This window comes from Cervus canadensis, chromosome 33 (assembly GCF_019320065.1).
Source record: "Cervus canadensis isolate Bull #8, Minnesota chromosome 33, ASM1932006v1, whole genome shotgun sequence".
NCBI lineage: Eukaryota > Metazoa > Chordata > Mammalia > Artiodactyla > Cervidae > Cervus > Cervus canadensis.
Genome location: NC_057418.1, coordinates 1,386,180 through 1,410,046, shown reverse-complemented (window position 1 = coordinate 1,410,046; position 23,867 = coordinate 1,386,180). Strand labels below are relative to the sequence as shown.

The following is a 23,867-nucleotide window of genomic DNA, read 5'->3' as shown; positions in this document are numbered from 1 at the left end:
TTTTTTTTCAGTGGTGAGGTGCATGCAGTATACCTTATAGGTTAGTTTTTCTAAAGGAATGAAACTTAAAACTTCAATGTAGTCATGCTGTTAGTCATGATGACCTTTGAACTGGAAAAAAATACAGAAATCCAGACCGTGGATTATAAATTATATTGTCAATGAAAGTGAGAAGAACTTTTTGTTTCCTAAGTTCTTTCAAGTATTACATTTTCATTTCCTTTTTTCAAATGACTTATAAGGCACAACACATATGTATTTTTCTTTCATTTTTCATGAAAAAAATCCTTCTTTCTCTTACCATTGTCTCCTTTGTATATTGACAGATCTGACACATCAAAATTTACTTTTCAGAGTTCAATATGTCAAATCCATCTGTTACCCTTAAAGTATATCATGAAAAATCTATATTTTTGCTTATATCCCTCAGATTTCTCAATTAAAAAATGCAGAAAGACATAGATTACTTAAATCTCTATGGTTGAGTTCAAGATGAAAAAACTTTAGATTGTGCTTATGTAAAAGACATCCAACAAAAGGAACAGGCAGTATTTAGGGTATTATAATAACTAAAAAAATTTTACCATAAGACATCCAGAAAACTGAAACTGGTTAAATAGTCAATGTGGCCAAATATAATCATTTAGTTTATCACTTTCTGGAACTTTTAGTATTTATACACCAACATGGGCATGTTAACATTGGCCAATGATACTTTTATCCCTTCCTCTATTTCACACCTGGTCTTTCTAAAAATATAGAGAAAAGGTATAAGTTTCAAACTTTAAATTAGGTGACAACCCTCTAGTGTCAGTAATGGCTCTATGAAAACAGTGTCTTTGACCTCAAGGTATAGAACTCATATAACAAATTGATCAAAGGCCTCACAGTCAAATTAGCATACCAGGGAAGGAAGGTACAAAAACACAACCATTTTGATTTTTCAGTACATTCAAATAAACTAAGAAAAACAGTAATTCCATACAACTGACTTGCATCTGTTCTGAAATACATCATCTTTTAAAGTGGAGACCACAGGAAAAATTATTCCATCCTCATTGGAAATCCTCCTATGGAAGGTGGGAGTGGGCCAAGTGCAAAGATTGTAAGAGCACAGAGATTGAATCTTATTTGAATAAATTAGCTCAAACAGAGCCAGTGAAATCCATAACATCCTTTCACATAGTTGGAAAAGTTGTTGGCTTTTGCAACTGGATAACATTTCTTTTTGGGCAGGTCAATCATCTATGGAGCCACAATCCACAAGATACTGTGATTTTCTACACATCTGGTGTAAGTCTTTACATGCAAATATTAAAAACCAGTCTACTTCCTTAAAATGTTTCTATATCTAAAATGAAATAAGTAATTTTAGAATATAGGTGGATATGCAAAATATGTTATCTAGTAGGCAAATAGACTAGCCCAACATTAACTGATAAGGTATTATAATAAAAGTAGTATTTCTTTTTTGCATTCCTTTATTTCAACAACAACAACAAAGAATACAAAAACCCCCCTCAACATTGTTTGATATTATTTGTTCACAGGAATCTCAGAAACATTCTAATATTTACAATATCTTAGACACCATGAACTATGTGGGCTATGAAATAGCAGTCCATTAAATACAACATTTATCACCACATAGTTACATCCTTTGAGTTACTGTGCTGCTAATACTACACAACAGAGCACTGCTCAAGTCTACTCTTTTAAAGCCTAAAGACAGACTCAGCAGTCTTTACCTTCTCATGTTTTCCTTCAAATTAAAGATGTACATATTTACTTAAATATTACTCAATAGTAATACTGAAGCATCATAAGTTTGAAAGATAATGATGACAATAAAACATATGCAATCTGTGTGCAAAAGAAAAGGTATGTTTTCCCCTTCAAAAACACTACAGGTGAAAACATGAGTTACTGTTAAAGATGACATGAATGAAAGATTGTTAAAATGATTTTTTAAATTTTTTTTGTTGAAGGATAATTGCTTAACAGAATTTTATTGTTTTCTATCAAAACTCAGCATGAGTCAGCCATGATATTTATATGTTTATTTTATAAGCAAAGTAATATCTCAATAAAAAAGGCAAAATATATGAAGCAGTTATAGCATTCTGTATATTCACTATTAAAAAATGAAAGTGCAAGTTGCTCAGTGTGTCCGACTCTTGTAACCCCAATGACTGTATAATCCATGGAATTCTCAAGGCCAGCATATTGAGGAAGGTAGCCTTTCCCTTCTCTAGGGGATCTTCTCTACCCAGGGATTGAACCCAGGTCTCCCGTATTGCAGGTGGATTCTTTACCAACTGAGCCACAAGAGAAGCCCAAGAATGTGGAGTGGGTACCCAATCCCTTCTCCAGGGGGTCTTCTGGACCCAGGAATTGAACCAGGGTCTCCTGCATTGCAGGCAGATTCTTTACCAACTGTGCTCTCAGGGACGCCCATTAAAAAATGAATTGACATAAAAATAATGGATGCACATAAAGTTTGAAATATTTGTTGAACTGCAATCACTTTGTCCAAAGGATTTCCATGGTCTGGAAGTGAATCTAATGGTAATTTCATCTGAAGTCTGCATAGTAGTCAGAAAATATGTTGCAATTCAGTTATGTGATGTGGGGAAAAAAAAGAATGACCTCTGGCAATTCCAAGTTCAAATCTTGAATCTACTGAGTTCTGGCTGCATGACTTTGAAGGAATTTCTCAAACCTTTTTGAGACACATTATCACCACCCATAAGACATAAATAATATATATCTCTCAGTTCAGTTCAGTCACTCAGTCATGTTCAACTCTTTACGACCTCAAGGACTGCAGCACACCAGGCTTTCCTGTCCATCACCAACTCCCGGAGCTTGCTCAAACTCATGTCCATTGAGTCAGTGATGCCATCCAATCATCTCATCCTCTGTTGTCCCTTCTCCTGTCTTCAATCGTTCCCAGCATCAGGGTTTTCCAATGAGTCAGTTTTTTGCATCAGTGGCCAAAGTATTTGAGTCTCAGCTACAGCATCAGTGCTTCCAATGAATATTCAGTGTTGATCTCCTTTAAGAGTGACTGGTTGGATCTCCTTGCAGTCCAAGGGACTCTCAAGAGTCTTCTCCAACACCACATTTCAAAAGCATCAATTCTTCAGCACTCAGCTTTCTTTACAGTCCAACTCTCACATCCAAACAACACTACTGGAAAAACCATAGCTTGACTGGATGGATTTTGTTGGCAAAGTAATATCTCTGCTTTTTAATATGCTGCTTAGTTTGGTCCTAGCTTTAATTCCAAGGTCCAAGTGTCTTTTAATTTCATGGCTGCAGTCACCATCTGCAGTGATTTTGGAGCCCCCCAAAATAAAGTCTCTCACTGTTTCCATTGTTTCCCCATCTAATTGCCATGAAGTGATGGGACCGGATGCCATGATCTTAGTTTTTTGAATGTAGAGTTTTAAGCCAGCTTTTTCACTCTTGTCTTTCACTTTCATCAATAGGCTCTTTAATTCTTCTTTGCTTTCTGCCATAAGGGTGGTTTCATCTGCATATCTGAGGTTACTGATATTTCTCCGAGAAATCTTTTTCAGCTTTTGCTTATTCAGCCCAGCATTTTTCATGATGTATTCTGCAAATAAGTTCAATAAGCACGGTGACAATATATAGCCTTGACACACTCCTTTCCTGATTTGGAACCAGTCTGTTGTTCCATGTCCAGTTCTGTTACATCTTGACCTGCATAGAGATTTCTCAAGAGGCAGGTCAGGTGGTCTGGTATTCCCATCTCTTGAAGAATTTTCCAGTTTGTTGTGATCCACACAGTCAAAGGCTTTGGCATAGTCAGTAAAGCAGAAGTAGCTGTTTGCCTGAATCTCTCTTGGTTTTTCAATGATTCAATGGATGTTGGCAATTTGATCTCTGGTTCCTCTGCCTTTTCTAAATCCAGCTTGAACATCTGGAAGTTGAAACCTGTTGAAGTTGAAGCCTGTACTGTTACAGCCCGGCTTGGAGAATTTTGAGCATTACTTTGCTAGTATGTGAGATGAGTGCAATTGTGCGGTAGTTTAAGCATTCTTTGGCATTGCCTTTCTTTGGGATTGGAATGAAAATAAACCTTTTCTAGTCCTATGGCCACTGCTGAGTTTTCCAAATTTGCTGGCATATTCAGTGCAGCACTTTCACAGCATCATCTTCTAGGATTTGAAATAGTTCAACTGGAATTCCATTACCTCCACTAGCTTTGTTTATAGTGATGCTTCCTAAGGCCCACTTGACTTCGCATTCCAGGAAGTCAAGCTGGTTCTAGGTAAGTGATCACACCATTGTGGTTATCTAGATCATGAAGGTCTTTTTTGTATAGTTCTTCTGTGTATTCTTGCCACCTCTTTTTAATATCTTCTAATTCTGTTAGGTCCATACCATTTCTGTCCTTTATTTTGCCCATCTTTGCAAGAAATACTCCCTTGGTATCTCTAATTTCCTTGAAGAGATCTCTAGTCTTTCCCATTCTATTGTTTTCCTCTATTTCTTTGCATTGATCACTGAGGAAGGCTTTCTTATCTCTCCTTGCTATTCTTTGGAACTCTGCTTTCAAATGGGAATATCTTTCCTTTTCTCCTTTGCCTTTTGTGTCCTTTCTCGGCTATTTGTAAGGCTTCCTCAGACAACCATTTTGCCTTTTTTTTTCTTGGGGATGGTCTTGATCACTGCCTTCTGTACAAAGTCACAAACATCTGTCCATAGTTCTTCAGGCACTGTCTATCAAATCTAATCCCTTGAATCTATTTGTCATTTCCACTGTATAATTCTAAGGGATTTAATTTAGGTCATACATGAATGGTCTAGTGGTTTTCCCTACTTTCTTCAATTTAAGTCTGAATTTGGCAATAAGAAGTTCATGATCTGAGCCACAGTCAGCTCTTGGTCTTGCTTTTGCTGACTGTATAAAGCTTCTCCATCTTTGGCTGCAAAGAGTATAATCAATCTGTTTTCAGTATTGATCATCTGGTGATGTCCATGTGTAGAATCTTCTCTTGTGTTGTTGGAAGAGGGTGTTTGCTATGACCAGTGCATTCTCTTGGTCAAACTCTGTTAGCCTTTGATCTGCTTCATTTTGTTCTCTAAGGCCAAATTTGCCTGTTACTCCAGGTATCTCTTGACTTCCTACTTTTGCATTGCAGTCCCCTATAATGAAAAGGACATCTTTTTTTTTTTGGTGTTAGTTCTAGAAGGTCCTATAGGTCTTCATAGAACCGTTCAACTTCAGCTTCGTCAGCATTACTGGTAGTGGCATGGACTTGGATTACTGTGATATTGAATGGTTTGGCTTGGAAACGAACAGAGATCATTTTGTCATTTTTGAGACTGCATCCAAGTACTGCATTTCAGACTCTTCGGTTGACTATGATGGCTACTCCATTTCTTCTAAAGTATTCTTGCCCATAGTAGTAGATATAATGGTCATCTGAGTTAAATTCACCCATTATAGTCCATTTTAGTTGACTGATTCTTAAAATTTCGATGAACTCCCCAGGTCAGTAGGTGCCCAATATGCTACCGGAGATCAGCGGAGAAATAACTCCAGAAAAAATGAAGAGAGGGAGCCAAAGCAAAAACAAGACCCAGTTGTGGATGTGACTGGAGGCGTGGGTCGGCGGTGGCCTGCTGCAGGGTTGGGGGCACTGAGTGCAGCAGTGCGTGCATGGGACCTTTTAAAGGGGGTCCCCATTATCTTCACTACCTCCACCATAGTTTGGTCTCAGGTAAACAGCAAGGAGGGAACACAGCTCCACCCTTCAACAGAAAATTGGATTAAAGATTTCCTGAGCATGGCCCCGCCCATCAGAACAAGACCCATTTTCCCCCTCAGTCTCTCCTAGCAGGAAGCTTCCATATGCTTCTTATTCTTCTCCATCAGAGGGCAGACAGAATGAAAACCACAATCACAGAAAACTAACTAATCTGATCACATGGACCACAGCCTTGTCTAATTCAATGAAACTATGAGCCATTCCATGTAGGGCCACCCAAGATGGACGGGTCATGGTGGAGAGCTTGGACAAAATGTGGTCCACTGGAGAAGGGAATGGCAAACCACCTCAGTATTCTTGCCTTGAGAACCCCATGAACAGAATGAAAAGGCTGTTCAGTATATGTTCAGTATCTAGGCTGAATATATATCTCAGCCTAGATAATTTACAAATGATGACAGAAAAAAAAGAATTTGTAAATATTTTTAAGACTCCAGATCAAGAGGGTAACATAGGAGATTCCTGAATTTTCCTCCTTCCATGGAGGCACTGCTGAATGTATAGCTACAAACAGACCAATTACTTTCAAAGAAACTAGCTGAGTGACTCCTACATATTGAGACAATGAGAAAATACCCACATCAAAATGAGTGGGAAAACTTAGGTATACTTTTGCCAGCAAACCTCAACTCCTAGCCTCTTCTTGAGGAGTGAAGGGATTTGGATTACAAATCCAGCACCCCAATGCTTAAGGCCCCCACCATAAGAATGGCTCCCAAAACACCTAGCTCTGAAAGCTAACAGGGCTTGGGTGCTTGAGTCCCACAGGACCATAGCAAACAGAGAAGCATTTGTTAAGTATGTGAGCACTTAACTCTATAGTTATCCCCTCAGGGATCAGTGCAGAGGGAGCAGGCAAAAACTAGAAATCATTGTAAGAAAACAGTGTAAAATTCTAAAATATATGGTTATTTAACAACATGCTGCTGAATAATCAATACATCAAAGAATAAATCAAAAGAAATTTAGAAAAAAATATCTTGAGATAAATGAGAATGGGAACACAAAATACCAAAACTTATGGCACGCAGCAAAAGCAGTTCTAAGAGAGAAGTTTATGGTGATAAATGCTTACATTAGGATAACAGCTGACCTATCAATAGAAACCCTCCAGGCCAGAAGGGAATGGCAGGACGTCCTGAAAGTAATGAAAGAGAATAACCTACAACCTAGATTACTGTATCCAGCAAGGATCTCATTCAGATATGAAGGAGAACTCAAAAGCTTTACAGATAAGCCAAAAGCTTGAGAGAATTCAGCACCACCAAAACCAGCTCTCAAACAAATGCTAAAGGATTCGTCTCTAGACAGGAAATGCAGGAAAGGTTTGTATAAACGTGAAACCCAAAAACAACAAAGTAAACTGGCAACGGGACCACACCCTATCAATAATTACTCCTAAATGAAATGGGCTGAATGCCCCCCAACCCAAAAGACAAAGTATTGGTGCTGAATGGATACAAAAACAAGACCCCCATATATGCTTGTTCTACAAAGAGACCCACCTCAAAACAAGAGACACATACAGACTAAAAGGAAGGGCTTGAGAAAAAAATATTTCATGCAAATGGAGACCAAAAGAAAGCAGAGTCGCAATACTCATATCAGATTAAAATAGACTTTCAAATAAAAGCTTGTGAAAAGAGACAAAGAAGGGACACTTTACATAATGATTCAAAGGATCAATCCAAGAAGAGATATAAAAAATTATTAAATATATATGCACCCAACATAGGAGCACCGCAATATGTACGCGCAAACACTAACGAGTATGAAAGAGGAAATTATAGTACACAATAAAGTGGGAGATTTAATACCCACTCACAACTATGGATAGATCAACTAAACAGAAAATTAACAAGGAAACACAAACTTTAAATGACACAATGGACCAGCTAGACCTAATTGATATCTATAGGACATTTCACCCCAAAACAATCAACTTCACCTTTTTCTCAAGTGCACACGGAACCTTCTCCAGAATAGATCACATCCTGGGCCATAAATCTGGTCTTGGAAAATTCAAAAAAAATTGAAATCATTCCAGTCATCTTTTCTGACCACAGTGCAGTAAGATTAGATCTCAATTACAGGAAAAAAAATTGTTAAAAATTCAAACATATGGAGGCTAAATAACACGCTTCTGAATAACCAACAAATCATAGAAGAAATCAAAAAAGAAATCAAAATATGTATAGAAATGAATGAAAATGAAAACACAACAACCCAAAACCTATGGGACACTGTAAAAGCAGTGCTAAGGGGAAGGTTCATAGCATTACAGGCTTACATCAAGAAACAAGAAAAAAGCCAAATAAATAACCTAACTCTACACCTAAAGCAATTAGAGAAGGAAGAAATGAAGAACCCCAGGGTTAGCAGAAGGAAAGAAATCTTAAAAATCAGGGCAGAAATAAATGCAAAAGAAACTAAAGAGACCATAGCAAAAATCAACAAAGCTAAAAGCTGGTTTTTTGAAAAATAAACAAAATTGACAAACCATTAGCAAGACTCATTAAGAAACAAAGAGAGAAGAACCAAATTAACAAAATTAGAAATGAAAATGGAGAGATCACAACAGACAACACTGAAATACAAAGGATCATAAGAGACTACTACCAGCAGCTCTATGCCAATAAAATGGACAACTTGGATGAAATGGACAAATTCTTAGAAAGTATAACTTTCAAAACTGAACCAGGAAGAAATAGAAGATCTTAACAGACCCATCACAGGCAGGAAATCGAAACTGTAATCAAAAATCTTCCAGCAAACAAAAGCCCAGGACCAGATGGCTTCACAGCTGAATTCTCTACCAAAAATTTAGAGAAGAGCTAACACCTATCTTACTCAAACTCTTCCAGAAAATTGCAGATGAAGGTAAGCTTCCAAACTCATTCTATGAGGCCACCATCACCCTAATTCCAAAACCAGACAAAGATGCCACAAAAAAAAGAAAACTACAGGCCAATATCACTGATGAACATAGATGCAAAAATCCTTAACAAAATTCTAGCAAACAGAATCCAACAACATATTAAAAAAATCATACACCATGACCAAGTGGGCTTTATCCCAGGAATGCAAGGATTCTTTAATATCCGCAAATCAATCAATGTAATACACCACATTAACAAATTGAAAGATAAAAACCATATGATTATCTCAAGAGATGCAGAGAAAGCCTTTGACAAAATTCAACACTCATTTATGATTAAAACTCTCCAGAAAGCAGGAATGGAAGGAACATACCTCAACATAATAAAAAGCTATATATGACAAACCCACAGCAAGCATTACCCTCAATGGTGAAAAATTGAAAGCATTTCCCCTGAAATCAGGAACAAGACAAGGGTGCCCACTCTCACCACTACTGTTCAACATAGTGTTGGAGGTTTTGGCCACAGCAATCAGAGCAGAAAAAGAAGTAAAAGGAATCCAGATAGGAAAAGAAGAAGTGAAACTCTCACTGTTTGCAGATGACCATGACTCTCTATATAGAAAAACCCTAAATACTCTACCAGAAAATTACTAGAGCTAATCAATGAATATAGTAAAGTTGCAGGATATAAAATTAACACACAGAAATCCCTTGCATTCCTATATACTAACAATGAAAAAACAGAAAGAGAAATTAAGGAAACAATACCATTCACCATTGCAACAAAAAGAATAAAATACTTAGGAGTATATCTACCTAAAGAAACAAAAGACCTATACATAGAAAACTATAAAACACTGATGAAAGAAATCAAAGAGGACACAAACAGATGGAGAAACATACCGTGTTCATGGATTGGAAGAATCAATATTGTCAAAATGGCTATTCTACCCAAAGCAATCTATAGATTCAATGCAATCCCTATCAAGCTACCAACGGTATTTTTCACAGAACTAGACAAAGAATTTCACAATTTGTATGGAAATACAAAAAACCTCGAATAGCCAAAGTAATCTTGAGAAAGAAGAATGGAAGTGGAGGAATCAACCTGCCTGACTCAGACTCTACTACAAAGCCACAGTCATCAAGACAGTATGGTACTGGCACAAAGACAGAAATACAGATCAATGGAACAAAATAGAAAGCCCAGAGATAAATCCACATACATATGGACACCTTATCTTCGACAAAGGAGTCAAGAATACACAATGGAAAAAAGACAACCTCTTTAGCAAGTGGTGCTGGGGAAACTGGTCAACCACCTGTAAAAGAATGAAACTGGAACACTTTCTAACACCATATACAAAAATAAACTCAAAATGGATTAAAGATCTAAATGTAAGACCAGAAACTATAAGACTCCTAGAGGAGAACATAGGCAAAACACTCTCCAACATAAATCACAGCAAGATCCTCTATGACCCACCTCCCAGAATATTGGAAATAAAAGCAAAAATATACAAATGGGACCTAATTAAACTTAAAAGCTTTTGCACAGCAAAGGAAACTATAAGCAAGGTGAAAAGACAGCCCTCAGATTCGGAGAAAATAATAGCAAAATGAAGCAACAGACAAAGGATTCATCTCAAAAATATACAAGCAACTCCTGCAGCTCAATTCCAGAAAAATAAATGACCCAATCAAAAAATGGGTCAAAGATCTAAACAGACATTTCTCCAAAGAAGACATACAGATGGCTAACAAACACATGAAAAGATGCTCAACATCACTCATTATCAGAGAAATGCAAATCAAAACCACAATGAGGTACCATTATACGCCAGTCAGGATGGCTGCTATCCAAAAGTCTACAAGCAATAAATGCTGGAGAGGGTGTGGAGAAAAGGGAACCCTCTTACACTGTTGGTGGGAATGCAAACTAGTACAGCCACTATGGAGAACAATGTGGAGATTTCTTAAAAAACTGGAAATAGAACTGCCATATGACCCAGCAATCCCACTTCTGGGCATACACACTGAGGAAACCAGATCCGAAAGAGACATGTGCACCCCAATGTTCATTGCAGCACTGTTTATAATAGCCAGGACATGGAAGCAACCTAGATGCTCATCAGCAGACAAATGGATAAAGAAAGCTATGGTACATATACACGCTGGAATATTACTCAGCCATTAAAAAGAATACATTTGAATCAGTTCTAATGAGATGGATGAAACTGGAGCCCATTATACAGAGTGAAGTAAGCCAGAAAGATAAAGACCAATACAGTATACTAACGCATATATACGGAATTTAGAAAGATGGTAACGATAACACTACATGCAAGACAGAAAAAGAGACACAGATGTTTAGAACAAACTTTTAGACTCTGTGGGAGGAGGTGAGGGTGGGATGATCTGAGAGAACAGCATCAAAACGTATATTATCAAGTGTGAAACAGATCAGCAGCCCAGGTTGGATGCATGAGACAAGTGCTCAGGGCTGGTGCACTGGGGTGACCCAGATGGGATGGGATGGGATGGGGAGGGAGGCAGAAGTGGGGATCAGGGTGGGGAATATATGTAAATCCATGGCTGATTCATGTCAATGTATGGCAAAAAGCACTACAATATTGTAAAGTAATTAGCCTCCAACTAATAAAAAATAAAGAAAAAAAAAAGGGAAGAAAACATTAAAAAAAAAAACAAGCAGTCAAAGAACAGAATTCACCATTTTTGATACCATACACAGTGTGCTTTCACTCGAGGCCATGGTGTAGTAAGTGTCAGCAACACATTTCTTAAACAACCAGAGAAACCAGTCAATATAAGACACAACTATTTTCAAGCACTGGTTAATAGTACTGCAGGACTATAACTCATGAGAGAAGGGAAACAAACAAGATGAGCTCTATGGCGACCTAGTGTGTTGGCTGAAAGCAATTTTGGAGTCACTAGAAACAGTAATCTGAATTATTCCTGGAGCTGATACAGGCTAGGAACGGTTCATATTCCCACTGGCCTGAGATGAAATGGTTCATAACACACATGCCACCAGAGAGGGCCTTTAGAGGGTTATGGTGGGAATAAATAAGCCCTGTTAAAACAGCTACTATAAGTACAGTCCATATCAAAAGGCGGATTGTCATTAGCTTTATTCAAGAAATGAAGTGATTTCCTTAGTCTTCTAGTTACACAGGCTTGGGAACCATGTGTTACAGCTTTTCTATTTTCAAAATATTGAGCTATTCCCAAAGCAAGAACACAGGAACTTGACCAGAATTGATCTTCACTCGGCAAACATGAGCATGTATTTCTTTTCACAGTTTTCCTAAAAATTTTACTTCAGGTCTGTGAGGTTCTGTAAGTTTATTACTTATACAACAAAGTTTATGTGTATTTTCGACAGTGAAAAGTATGCACAGTGTCCAACTATGGTCCTTCAACTCCAAGAACAAGATGTTTAAGTGGATAGTTGTGTGACTGTGGAGTATTTTACATTAATCTTTCCATGATGCAATTTAGTTGTATGTTTCACTTTTATCATGTGATTTAATAAGACCTTGAATAATAAAAAAAAAAATGATGTATAAGCTTCAAAGAATAGAATGAACAGTTTATTTGATTTTTCACACTTTTTAGAATCAAAAGGATCTCAGAGTAATCAAAATGGTAAACTTCCAGAAAGATCTATTTCCTGTAATGGTATTGTTCCTGATGATCCAGCAATACTGTCATAATAATTTACTTACCTTTTTCTTAACTAAATAATCTTACTACTTATTGCAGAAATGGCCTTAATTATACAATTTTACCTCCTAAAAAATCAAAACAACCAAACCAAACCTGCCCCATTTCCCCACTCCCCAGAAAATCTTAACAAATACAAACATAAATAATTTAATTGCTATTTGAGCTTCATCTGGGGAAACAGTAATATTCTCTTGACATGATAGTCATTTCTGAGTTATCTCCATTTGTACACTTAAACAATTATGCGGGACTATATGACTGAAATGGCTAAGAAGCTCACGTCAGCCCAACATTCTGGTTACTTCTTACCTCTTTCTGTAGGATTTCTTCTCGAACTCGAGAAACGACAAGAGACTCCTGTTCACTCTGCAGCTCGTTGACTTGATTTTGAAAATGTTTTATAAGTACCTAGGGAATTATGTTAGCAGTGCTGAGTTAGTCAAGTTTTTCCATGAACATTTGAAAAATATAGGAAAGTGAACTAATGACCTTTGTATGTATTTAAAAAATTAAAAGGATCCTATTTTAAAATTGCCTGAATCTAACAATAATGTTTTTACATATAAGAAAATTTACAATAATTTCATATCTCATATCTTGTCCATGCTCAAACTTCCACAACTGATGGATTTCTTTTTAATTAAGATGCTGTTAAATTATTATGGGTGGGAGAGGTGGTCATGAGAGAATTATCTCTTGAAGGTCCCCCCTCTACCCAGTTTGGTTTTTAAAATTAAAACCTACAAAAAAGATGAAGAGCACATGGAACATTCATATATTCTTCAACTTGAATTACTCACTGCTAATGTTTTGCCATATTTGCTTTCTTTTCTTTTTTCTTAGATACATCATTTGAGAGTAAGTTGAAAGTTCTCTTTTAATGATTTTTTTTCAACTTGCAAAAGCCACAGAAGACAGGCCACACAGCTGACACTGGTAAATGTTACAAGCTGACATATATGCCACCCAAGAAGGATGACACATTTGAGGAAATGCAGATGAGCTGCCAACACGCCTCGCCATGATTCTCAGACGACTGTGCTTCGTATTGACTAGAAGTGTGTACATGTCTCTGTTCACTACTTTATCCCCCGTGCCTGAATGGCTAGGAAACATTATTTAGTGAAAAACAGGAAAGAAAAGTGACTTGTCAGTTTGGACTTGGGGTGAAGGAAGACGGTTCAACACAGGTTCAAGTGCTAAGGTCCTAATCATATTCAATTTATCCCTGAACCACCTATTACAACCTACTTAGGAGGAAGACTACTTGAGAAATATAGGGACAAAATTGCAAAAACACTTATTAAGATGTATAACAGTAAAGCTGAATAGTTAAACACATGTATGGTAAAGGTGTCAACTCCTATTAAAAAAAAAAAAAGCAACGATAATTTCTCATTTCTATCACCAACCTTAAGCAGTGAAGTTAAGTACTTCCAGATACTTTGGCAACGATCTTGGGGAAAAAAAAAATCACATTACAGTCAAAGTTTATTAAAGTCACCTACCTCCTGAGTTGCTATTTTACGATTTAGTGCAGCTACTTTGGAAGAAGAATTTTCAACTGCATTTTGGCAAAGGAGTTTCTCTACTTCCCTCTGATGAGATGCTTTGAGAGATGTGATGTGTGCTGCAGTTTCTTCCTTGAACCTTTAGATCAAATTAAAGAAAACCACACACAAAAGTGGTTCTTCAACCTGTACTTCAGTTAGCTTATAAATAGTATAAGAAGCCAGGAGATTCAAGAAGCAGACGGAGAGAAGGCACCAGCATCTACTGCACTGTGCTCAGTGCTTTAGACATTACTGCCTAGGAATTCTTACAGCCACTCCATGAGCTTGCTCTTATTTACTCAATTTTATAAAGGCAAACTTGAGTGTAGGAACAAGTGATATATCTGGGGTCCTAGGTCAGTAAATTGTAGAGCTGGGGTTTGAGCCCAGCAGAGCTGGACACCACCAGCAGCCTGGGGCACTTTGAGAGAAATAAAGGCTGTAAATGTTGTCTGGATTTAAGGTAAAGGGCTTGTTATTTTACCTTTTAAGATAAACTCATATTTATTGCCCCAATTCTTTAGATCCTCAAATGCTTTGTCTCTAGGCAACACTCACCAGTTTTCGGCCCATGAATAACTTCAGGGATAGCTTCAGGTTGTGCGAATAAAATGATCTTTATGGTAATTCTCAGGACGTAAGGTAGTCTGAACCTAATTGGACCATTAAACATGAGGGACTGCTCATTTGTCTCTGTGACAAAATTTATGCATTCAGCAGCAGTTCAGTAAATGGTAAAGTTATGACTAAAAAGTGGGACATTTCTTACAGATAAACGTTTCCTCTCTTGTCGGAAAAATTATTTAAAAATGACACAATTTTATTGAAAGCAGATATTTAGCAATCACTGTTGATAATATGGCAATTCCCAAACTATAAACAAACATATCAGTTGCTTATTTGACTATATGAATACTTCTTCACTGAAACAGTGTTATTAGGGTCCTAGGACAAGCATAAAAGTCTAAAGTACCCATGATATAACTGAACTATAGTAAAAAACAGCCAAAAGAAGAAAGGTTAGTTTTCACATCTCCGGTTCAGAGCTGTCTCAGAAATAGACTAACAACACTAAAAAATTGTGTCTGGGAAAATTTACAGGAAAATCTGAATTTTAAACTATTTTTGGAGACGTCACTTTGCTGACAAAGGTCCAGATAGTCAAAGCTATGGTGTTTCCAGTAGTACTGTATAGATGTGAGAGTTGGACCATAAAGAAGGCTGAGCGCCAAAGAACTGATGCTTTCAAACCGTGGTGCTGGAGAAGACTCTTCAGTCTCTTGGACAGCAAGGAAATCAAACCAGTCATTCCTAAAAGAAATGAACCCTGAATATTCATTGGAAGGACTGATGCTGAAGTTCCAATACTTTGGCCACCTGATGCGAAGAGCTGACTCATTAGAAAAGACCCTGATACTGGGAAAGATGGAGGGCAGGAGGAGAAGGGGACGACAGAGGATGAGATGGTTGGATGGCATCACTGACTCAATGGACATGAATCTGAGCAAACTCCAGGAGACAGTGAAGGACAGGGAAGCCTGGGGTGCTGCAGTCCATGGGGTCACGAAGAGTCAGACGTGACTGAATAACTAAACAACAAGATTCTTTTCAACTGGCTTCATTACTACTATCATATTCAGGACAAAGAATCAAGGTTTCAATTTGGAAGTGATATAACTGCCGTGATGGCTCAATCAGACGTGGCTGCCTATCAATCAATAAGCATTTGTTAGGTGCTGCTTCTACTTCTCCCACTCTGCCAGGTCCTATCTCTTCCTTCATTCAGGCACTCACTACTCATTCTAATGCTTCCAACTCTGGGTTCCTTAATTTAGTCAAGTGTGTCTGTATGTTCATTCGTGTCCAACTCTTTGCAACCCCATGGATTACAGCCGGCCAGGCTCCTCTGTCCGTGGGATTTCCCAGGCAAGAACACTGGAGTCAGTTGCCATTCCCTTCTCCAGGGCATATCCCAACCCAGGGATCGAACCTGTGTCTCCTGGAGTGGCAGGGGAATTCTTTACTATTGCGCCATCTGGGAAGCCCTAGTCAAGTGTACTGAAATTCTAATCTCTGAAGGTCATAATATTATATATTCTCAATACGTTATATAACTTCATAATTAACATGTTGCTTCACAAATAAATTACACATGTTTTATACACTCTTAAACCTTATGTTGAACTTCATATTCAGACCTATTATTGCCTACAGTTGCAGAAGTATAATCTGACATCAGTTCTCAAGAAGCTGTGAGGTGGTGTATGACAGGGCTTTCTTGGTACATAAGTTATACAAGAGCTGGAGGTGGGAGCAGGAAATTTCTAAGAAGCTCTGGGTAATATTTGTCCTAGAAAATGAAACATGAATGAGCAAAAGGCAGGGAAGAAGCTTGGCAAGTAACACAACTCTGATAGAGCAGCATTAGAATAGTGATGGGACTTGAGATGCTAGGGACAGAAATTTAGTCCTGATGTTTGAGAAAGTTGGGAGTCAATGGAGGACAGTGACTCAGACATAGGAATACTCAAGAATATTAATGATTTTTAAGCAAGATGATCAGGGGAGAAAGAAGCGAAATCAGGGAGATCAGGGTGGGCCAACTGCCTCGTAAACCAAGCGGGCCACACTAATAAATGGAGGAAGAAAGCAAAATAAGTACTTATAAGGAAGCACCCCACAGACTGTCAATCCAAGGAATAAAGGTGGTAAAGCTGGGCCTGGAAATTGAAAAAGTATGGTCACAGACAGAGACAGGGATGCTGGAAGGGGGGATTACTTTACATGTTAAAAAGAGGAAAAAAATTGAAATACTACTGATTCCAAGAGGAACAATCCAACAAATTTTCAGATTTAACATCTGAACTCAGGGAATAAAATAAGACTTGATAAAATCTAGGAGTCAGGTTCATGGAAGCCATAAAGAATGGATGAGTTTAGCAAAGAAGGATCAGAGAATAGACAGTCAAAAGCCAAAAACCTTGTAACAAAGTCAGATTTTTGGGGCAGTAGAATGAACGGGAATCAGGAGTCACTTAAAAGCAGTAGAGGAGCTTTAGTGAGAGCTGGCACGTCATGGAGATGAAGGGAGGAAAGCCTTTCAGGAAAGGCCGTGCAGGCGACACTGTCTCCACAGTGTCCATGCAGAAGAGTCCATACTGACAGGACCGTCCTCCTCCAGAGACCAGGGCCAGCAGTGTGGGCACGGACCATGCCGAGAGGAAGTCGGGGAAACGCAAGGAGAGGCGGCCGGTGGGAAACCTGGTCCGAAAGGCAGAAAGAGGACCAGAGCTTGGTTTGATTGGGTGAAAAAGATGTACGCCTGTGAGAAGGTTCAGAGGAGGTCTTGGAGAGTCTGAGAAAGAAAGATACAGAAGTTCTTCAAGGCATGGACAGATGTGATCACAAGATTAATTTGAAGAGTTATTTTGGAAAAGAGCACCATTTCCTCTTAGGATATCAACTGGTTTTAACAAGAGCTGTTTTCTGACAGCCATCTGCCTACCACAACCATAAATCTGTAGAGATGGGTCAGCTTACTAACACCACTTGCGTATCTGCAGAGAAACAGGACTGGGCAGGAAGGACGGGGTTCACACGAAGATCCCAGTTCACCAGATTCTCGGCTTGCAACAGGTAGGAGATCCAACCTTCAAACAGATCTACACTTAGCCATGTTATACAGGTTCTTAAAATCTGGTTTGTGTATTTGGTTCAGGGGGCTTCCCTGGTGGCTCAGATGGTAAAGAATCTGCCTGCAATGCGGGAGAACCAGGTGTGATCCATGGGGTTGGGGAAGATCTCCTGGAGAAGGAAATGCCATGTTATACAGGTTCTTAAATTTTGGTTTGTGAATTTAGTTCAGGGTCAAACTAATTACCCAGGGGAAATACATCTTAAGATTTTTTAATTTTCTATGTCTCTACATACTGACAAATTCACTTATTTTTACCTTTTCATGGTGTTTTCAAATTGATTCACTGTAGCTTCAGATTTCATCTTCAGCTCATTCCCCTCCACAGTTAATCTTGCCACTTCATTTTTCAATCTGCAGTTTTCTTGTAAAATCTCTGAAACGGAATCAGTAAAAGTATGTGGTTGGTAAAGCTTGCCCTCCAGAGTTCCGGAGGAGTCCGCATTTCCTTTGCCAGGGTGCAGACCATCTTTCTTCACCCTTTTGGCTGTCATCTCCTCTCGAGTCCTAGGGTGCTGGTTAGAGAGCATCTTTCTCCTCTCCTTTTGAAGCCGCTCCACAGTTTTGGAAAGGTCCTGTATCTCTCTCCCCTTTGCAGCCAGCTCCTCATTGAGCCTGACCAGCTTAGCTTTAGAGTGAGCCTGTTCCACCTGGAACTCTATGGACTGGAAATCTTTATCATCCTTCTCAGTCTTCTTGAGTTCCAATTCAGCATTCTGATGTTTAAGGACATCTATTTCAGCTTCAAGGTTTCTTACGGTGATTTGATGCGCTTCCTTAACATCATCCAGTTCCTTCTCCAGGGCTTTAGCCCTTGAGGAGTTGTCCTGTTGGTTCTGGGCTGCCTCCTTCAATTTGTAAGCAAGTAACTGCTCCTGTTCCTCCAGTCTCTGCTCATACTGAATCTGCAGAAAAGAATCCATGCAACAACAGACCACTGCTAGATGCTTCATTAGTTACTGAAGCCCTGAACTCTCCCAGGCCCTGCCTCTTCCTTCAATCAGGGACCCACCATATATTCTGATGCCTCCAAGGCCATGCTCCATGAGTCAGTCAAGTGTGTTGAAGTCCTAATCTTTGATGGGCATTCCATTACATATTCTCAATATATGTTATATAATTTCATAATGCTGTATGTTGTTTCATAACATTAAATTATGTTTTTGTATACTAAAACTTATTTTAAGTCTCACCATTACTGTGTACCCTTCTCTATGCAAACTGACAAACTATTCTCCCTGAGGATAAATAGGGAAAGCAGCTGGGGATACTGACGTCTATAAGAAATAGCACATTTCCAATGGCTTAACATCAATTTAGAAATTTCACCAAAGTCAGACTAGAATCTGCACACTGCAGCTAAATTAACAAACATAACCTAACAGTCCAGGCCAAGGAGGGAGGAGAGCTTCGCTCATTCATTAGTGAGCCTTTATTGAGCCACGACCTCCGGCACTGCATCAGACCCTACAGATAAATCCAGTCCTGCGTTCCAACAGTTCACAGCCTGGTGAGGAGAGGGACACGGCAGGTTTCAGTGTCCTGCGGTAACGGTGGTAACGGGCCTGTGAACACACGGCAGAGGGGATGAGGCACCCAAGTGTGTCTGGAGGCCTTGAGGGAAGGGGAGAAGACGGCGGCGAGAGAGCACATTCAATCAGCCTTGAGGGGTGTGTGTAAATTGGGGATAAGTGGAAACAGGGCTATCAGAAGAAGGAAGAGCACAGGCAAAGGCAAATGAACACTTGATGTGCACTGGGAATCAGAAACGAAGAAGTGGCCAAAATATGAGCGGGGGCAAAAGTGGAATGAGATGGGGCCTAGAAAAAGGAAAAAGTCGGGAAAATTTAGACAGATCAAAACGGAGGGGTTGGAATTCATTCCTCTCTTTGGTCTCTGCACCGCTCCCCACTGCCCCATCCCAAGACATTCTCTTCTGTCTCATTCTAAGAAGTTCTCAGCTCCATGGCACACCTCAGAGCCCCACCTCCATGGCTAACTCAGCACTTACCTTCATTTTCTGAAACTGCTGTTCCATGGTACGAAGGCTTTTCTTTGCTTCTTCATCTCTGCCCTCCAGATCAGCTTCTAGTTTTTTTATCCTTTTTTCCATAAACTCCACTGTATTTCTATCTGCTATATCACCAGCTGCTGAAGCAGCCAGTATTAAAGCTGGCAAAGAATTGGGGTATCGTCTCTTTAGAATTCCTTCCATTTCCTTAACCTAGTGAAATATTGTAGTAGGCATTTAAAGTCACAGATATATTAAAATTAAGCAGTTTAATGTACACATTTAGATTATATTAGCCATGTTTAGATTTCAAAGAGATGTTTATATCCCATCTCAAGACTAAACCAAATGTACAGTAGCACAAATTTCAAATTTTCTAATCTAGATTATCTGATTAAAAAACACTAGAGTATAACATCTAATTTAACTGATTAGTTTACAGAAACCCTCTTATATTTATTTGAAATAGATTGTGTGACTTCCTATTACACTCATCTAAATCTCTGCCTCACTGGTAAAACAGGAAGAAAACAATACTGATTTCATGGTGTTCATGCAATTAAGTGAGGATAAGATGACATTTATCTCAGTGAAGTGATTAGCAGAGTGGCCAGCATGTGATGAGGGCCTGATTATGGTTTTATCATGATCTGGTCTCAAAAACCACCTTTCCTAAGGCAAAAGGATTGCTCAAAATCCTGTTTCTAGACTATTAGTCCTAGTAGGTACTTAAACGGAACACCATTTGCAAAGTTAACAGCAAATATTTCCATTCCTGAAGACTGCTTCCACATTCATAAATGTACAGATATGTACATCGATATGGACATAAACATATACAGATGTCAAGTGGAATATATCCAGATGCAAATACTGGTAATTTCATCTGCAAAATTTTCAGTTTTGCTTCCTCTGGTATTAAAAATCTAGATCAGATGTAAGCATATAAAGGTATATATATATATACATACACACATACATTCCATGTATATTAAAAAGAGACCATATTTGGCAGAAAATAACAACATTCTATAAAGCAATTATCCTTCAACTAAAAATAAATTAAAAAGGAAACTAGTTTCTAAAAATGGATTTGAAAAAGAAGAAGAGAAAAAAAAATTAAAAAAAATGGATTTAACATGTCTATAATTAATATATTCATTTAAATTTTAAGTAGTGTTTTCAATCTGATTTTGATATTTTAAAATGTATACTACATTTTTGGTGGAAAACTAATTTTTATCTTCTCTTATCTGGCTTTTTAATATTTTTCTTTGGTCACTGTTATCAGTGTGGCTCTATCATACAATTTTTTTTTTTTAATCTCACTGGAAATTAAACTATTGAATATATCATTAAATAAGAGCATGAATGAATAAACATAACCTGAAATTTTCACTATTAACATGCATACAATTAGCCCCACTTTCCCTCATGTACTATTTAGAAAAAAGGATGTTTTATTCTATAATTTTAGAATACAGCTCAAAATGATTCTGAATATATTGATATACCTTGATTATAAAATATATATTAAGACTTACTAGGATAGAAACGTCTGCTCATGGAAAGAGAATAGGATTTGAAATGCACATGTAGCAAACTATACGAAGTATTAATGAATAATATTTTAGAAAGCTCTAATCCAATAAACCAATAAATTTTTAATGAAAGTGCTAGTAAAAGAGGGAGGTTACTTTTATAATGTATTTCTGGTCAATATGGGTCACCATTTCAAACCTTAATTTTGTTTTTAAGCATGTTTTATTTTTTTACTCTTATACGTTTGGTTCCACAGTATTCTCTTAAAATTAAGTCATCTAGTGCTGAAGTGGTTCGTTTGGTCTTTTGTTGCAATTCTGGATGGCTTCTTCTACATGGGCTAATCTGTCTTAAGCACTGGGGGAAAAAAAGTCAAACAATCCTGGACTATAGTTATTTCAGAATATTTCTAGCTCTTCAAACCACCTCTTTCCTCTTCCTTCTGTGGCCACTGAACCAAACTACCAAATCATACCTTTTAATCTAACAGGTCCTGTAAAACTAACGAAGTTAATTTTTTGCCCAGTTTTCCTTCTTCTTCTAAAACGGGGATAATCTTCAGCCCAGTGATGACCTCACAGTTTCAGGTCTGTGATGGAATAATAGCTGTACATCTAAGTGTCACAACTATAGAATCATGTGCCCTTATGAACAGGGCTGGAAATTCTAATTTTGTTTTAATATTTAGTTATGAATACAAATACTACATTACAGAAGGTTTTAAAAACATAAGGAAAGAGTTTATTAGTATTCTTGCTTACGAAATAACTACTTCAATGAAAAAGAAAAAACTTTATCCTAATTAAGTGTCACTATACAGTTTTTGAAAAAAGTCTCCCAGTCACACTGACCATGACATGAGTATTTCTAAGTCTAAACAGTGGCAGAGGAGCCTGGTGGGCTACAGTCCACAGGTTGCAAAGAGTTGGACACAAGTGAGTGTGCACACACACAAAAAGTGTGAGCAAGAGCTCAAAACTGTGGCCAGCTCTCTGGGAGGTTGGATGTCCGGTTTCTAGAGCGTCCCACAAGACTTCCCAAGTGCTACTAACACACTCCCAACTGGAGGGTCTCCTACCCTGCCTCCTCTCTCATCTATCCTCCTTCAGGAGAAAAGATCCTAGCTCTACACCCAGAGTGTCAAAGTTCTGTTTCTTTCTTCCTGGATGTCAAATAGAGTTGAGATGCAAACAACCTTCCATCAGCAGGTCTACCACCTAATGAGACACATGACTCTAAAAATTTCCTTATTCATAGAATCACAGATTATATAAAATGATTTTGTTTCCTGCTTTTATTGTTACTTTGAATACTGTATTCAAAGTTGAAAGCAGAGGCAGTTCTATATTAAAATGAATGAATAACACCAAAAGCTTGCCAGTTGACTACATCGTATAGGAACTTCTAAAACAAAAAACAAAAATGCACTGTATATAAAATATCTTAATGAAAATTTACCCTGAACACATACCTGTCGCTCTAGATCCCGAATTTTTTTGGTATCAGCTGCTTTTTCTTTTAAACGTATCTTCTGCTGGATGGATGGATTTCCAGATTCAGCTTTCAGCTTCTCAACCTACCAATAAGGAAAGACGATGTTAAGAAACATACACTTGAAACACAGCAGACCTCAAGAGGGAAGCATGATGGGAGTTCATTTTAGGGCGCTGTGCTGGAGACACAGAGAGCAAATAAGACAAGCCAGACCCCTGCTTTCATGGGGCTTATGTCCTAATGGAAGGAGAGCTCTGATGAGCTGATGAAGTAAATAAGTAACTTCTGAGCATGACAAGTACTACAAAGAAAATAAAGTGAAAGAATGACAAAGAAACAGTCAGAGGGGAGCAGGACTGGTAGCTACATTAGATAAAGAGGTCAGGAAGATCTTTCTGGGGAGGAGAAATCAGAGCTGAAACAAACGAAGAGACATGGGAAGGACGCAGGCCAGGCCGCTTCAGGCCAAAGTGACCAGTGGCCTGGGCTCAGCATGCTCAGGAACCAGAGGGAGGTCTGCTGTGCTTGGAGGAGCGTGACTGGGGAAGGGCATTACAGACGGGGCTGGAGAGGCGGGCGCATTCAGACCACGTGGGAACCTCACAGGCTGTGGTAAGGAGCTTGGATTTATAACCATGCCTTGGTAACGGGAGGGGGTGGGCCGGGCACTGGTTCCCAATCTCCACAGATACTAACATCCAAGGATGCTCAAGCCCCTTGTATAAAATGGTGTAGAATTTGCATGTAACTCCTGTATACTTTAAACCATCTCTACACTGGGATTCCCTGGTGGCTCAGATAGTGAAGAATCCGCCCACAATGCAGGAGACTCGGGTTTGATCCCTGGGTCGGGAAGGTCCCTTGGAGAAGGAAATGGCAAACTCCAGTATTTTTGCCTGGAGAATTCCATGGACAGAGGAGCCTGGCGGGCCACATACAGTCCATGGGGTCACAAAGAGTCAGACATGACTGAGCAACTTTCACTTTTTCCCTATATACTTTAAATCATCTCTAGATTATTTGTAATACCTAAAACAATGTAAATGCTATGAAAATAGTTGCCATTACATAGCAAATTCTGCTTTCTGACATTCTGTTTTTTCTGATTATTTTTAATCCATGGTTGGTTTAATCT

At 38.4% G+C, this 23,867-nt stretch overlaps 1 protein-coding gene across 4 annotated transcripts in view; it reads right to left on the bottom strand.

The window, feature by feature from the left end:
• CEP162 (centrosomal protein 162) overlaps positions 1–23,867 on the bottom strand; it is a 117,701-nt gene that overhangs the window by 26,182 nt on the left and 67,652 nt on the right. For 3 of the 4 annotated variants that reach the window (XM_043457059.1, XM_043457061.1, XM_043457060.1), the window contains exons 21-25: positions 22,710–22,814; positions 19,697–19,909; positions 17,944–18,590; positions 13,947–14,088; positions 12,748–12,846 (exon numbers count right to left, since the gene is read on the bottom strand). In XM_043457059.1, coding sequence (XP_043312994.1) covers positions 12,748–12,846; positions 13,947–14,088; positions 17,944–18,590; positions 19,697–19,909; positions 22,710–22,814 — 1,206 coding nt within the window. The remainder of the gene's footprint in view (positions 1–12,747; positions 12,847–13,946; positions 14,089–17,943; positions 18,591–19,696; positions 19,910–22,709; positions 22,815–23,867) is intronic. The other variant, XM_043457062.1, reaches the window with a different exon arrangement.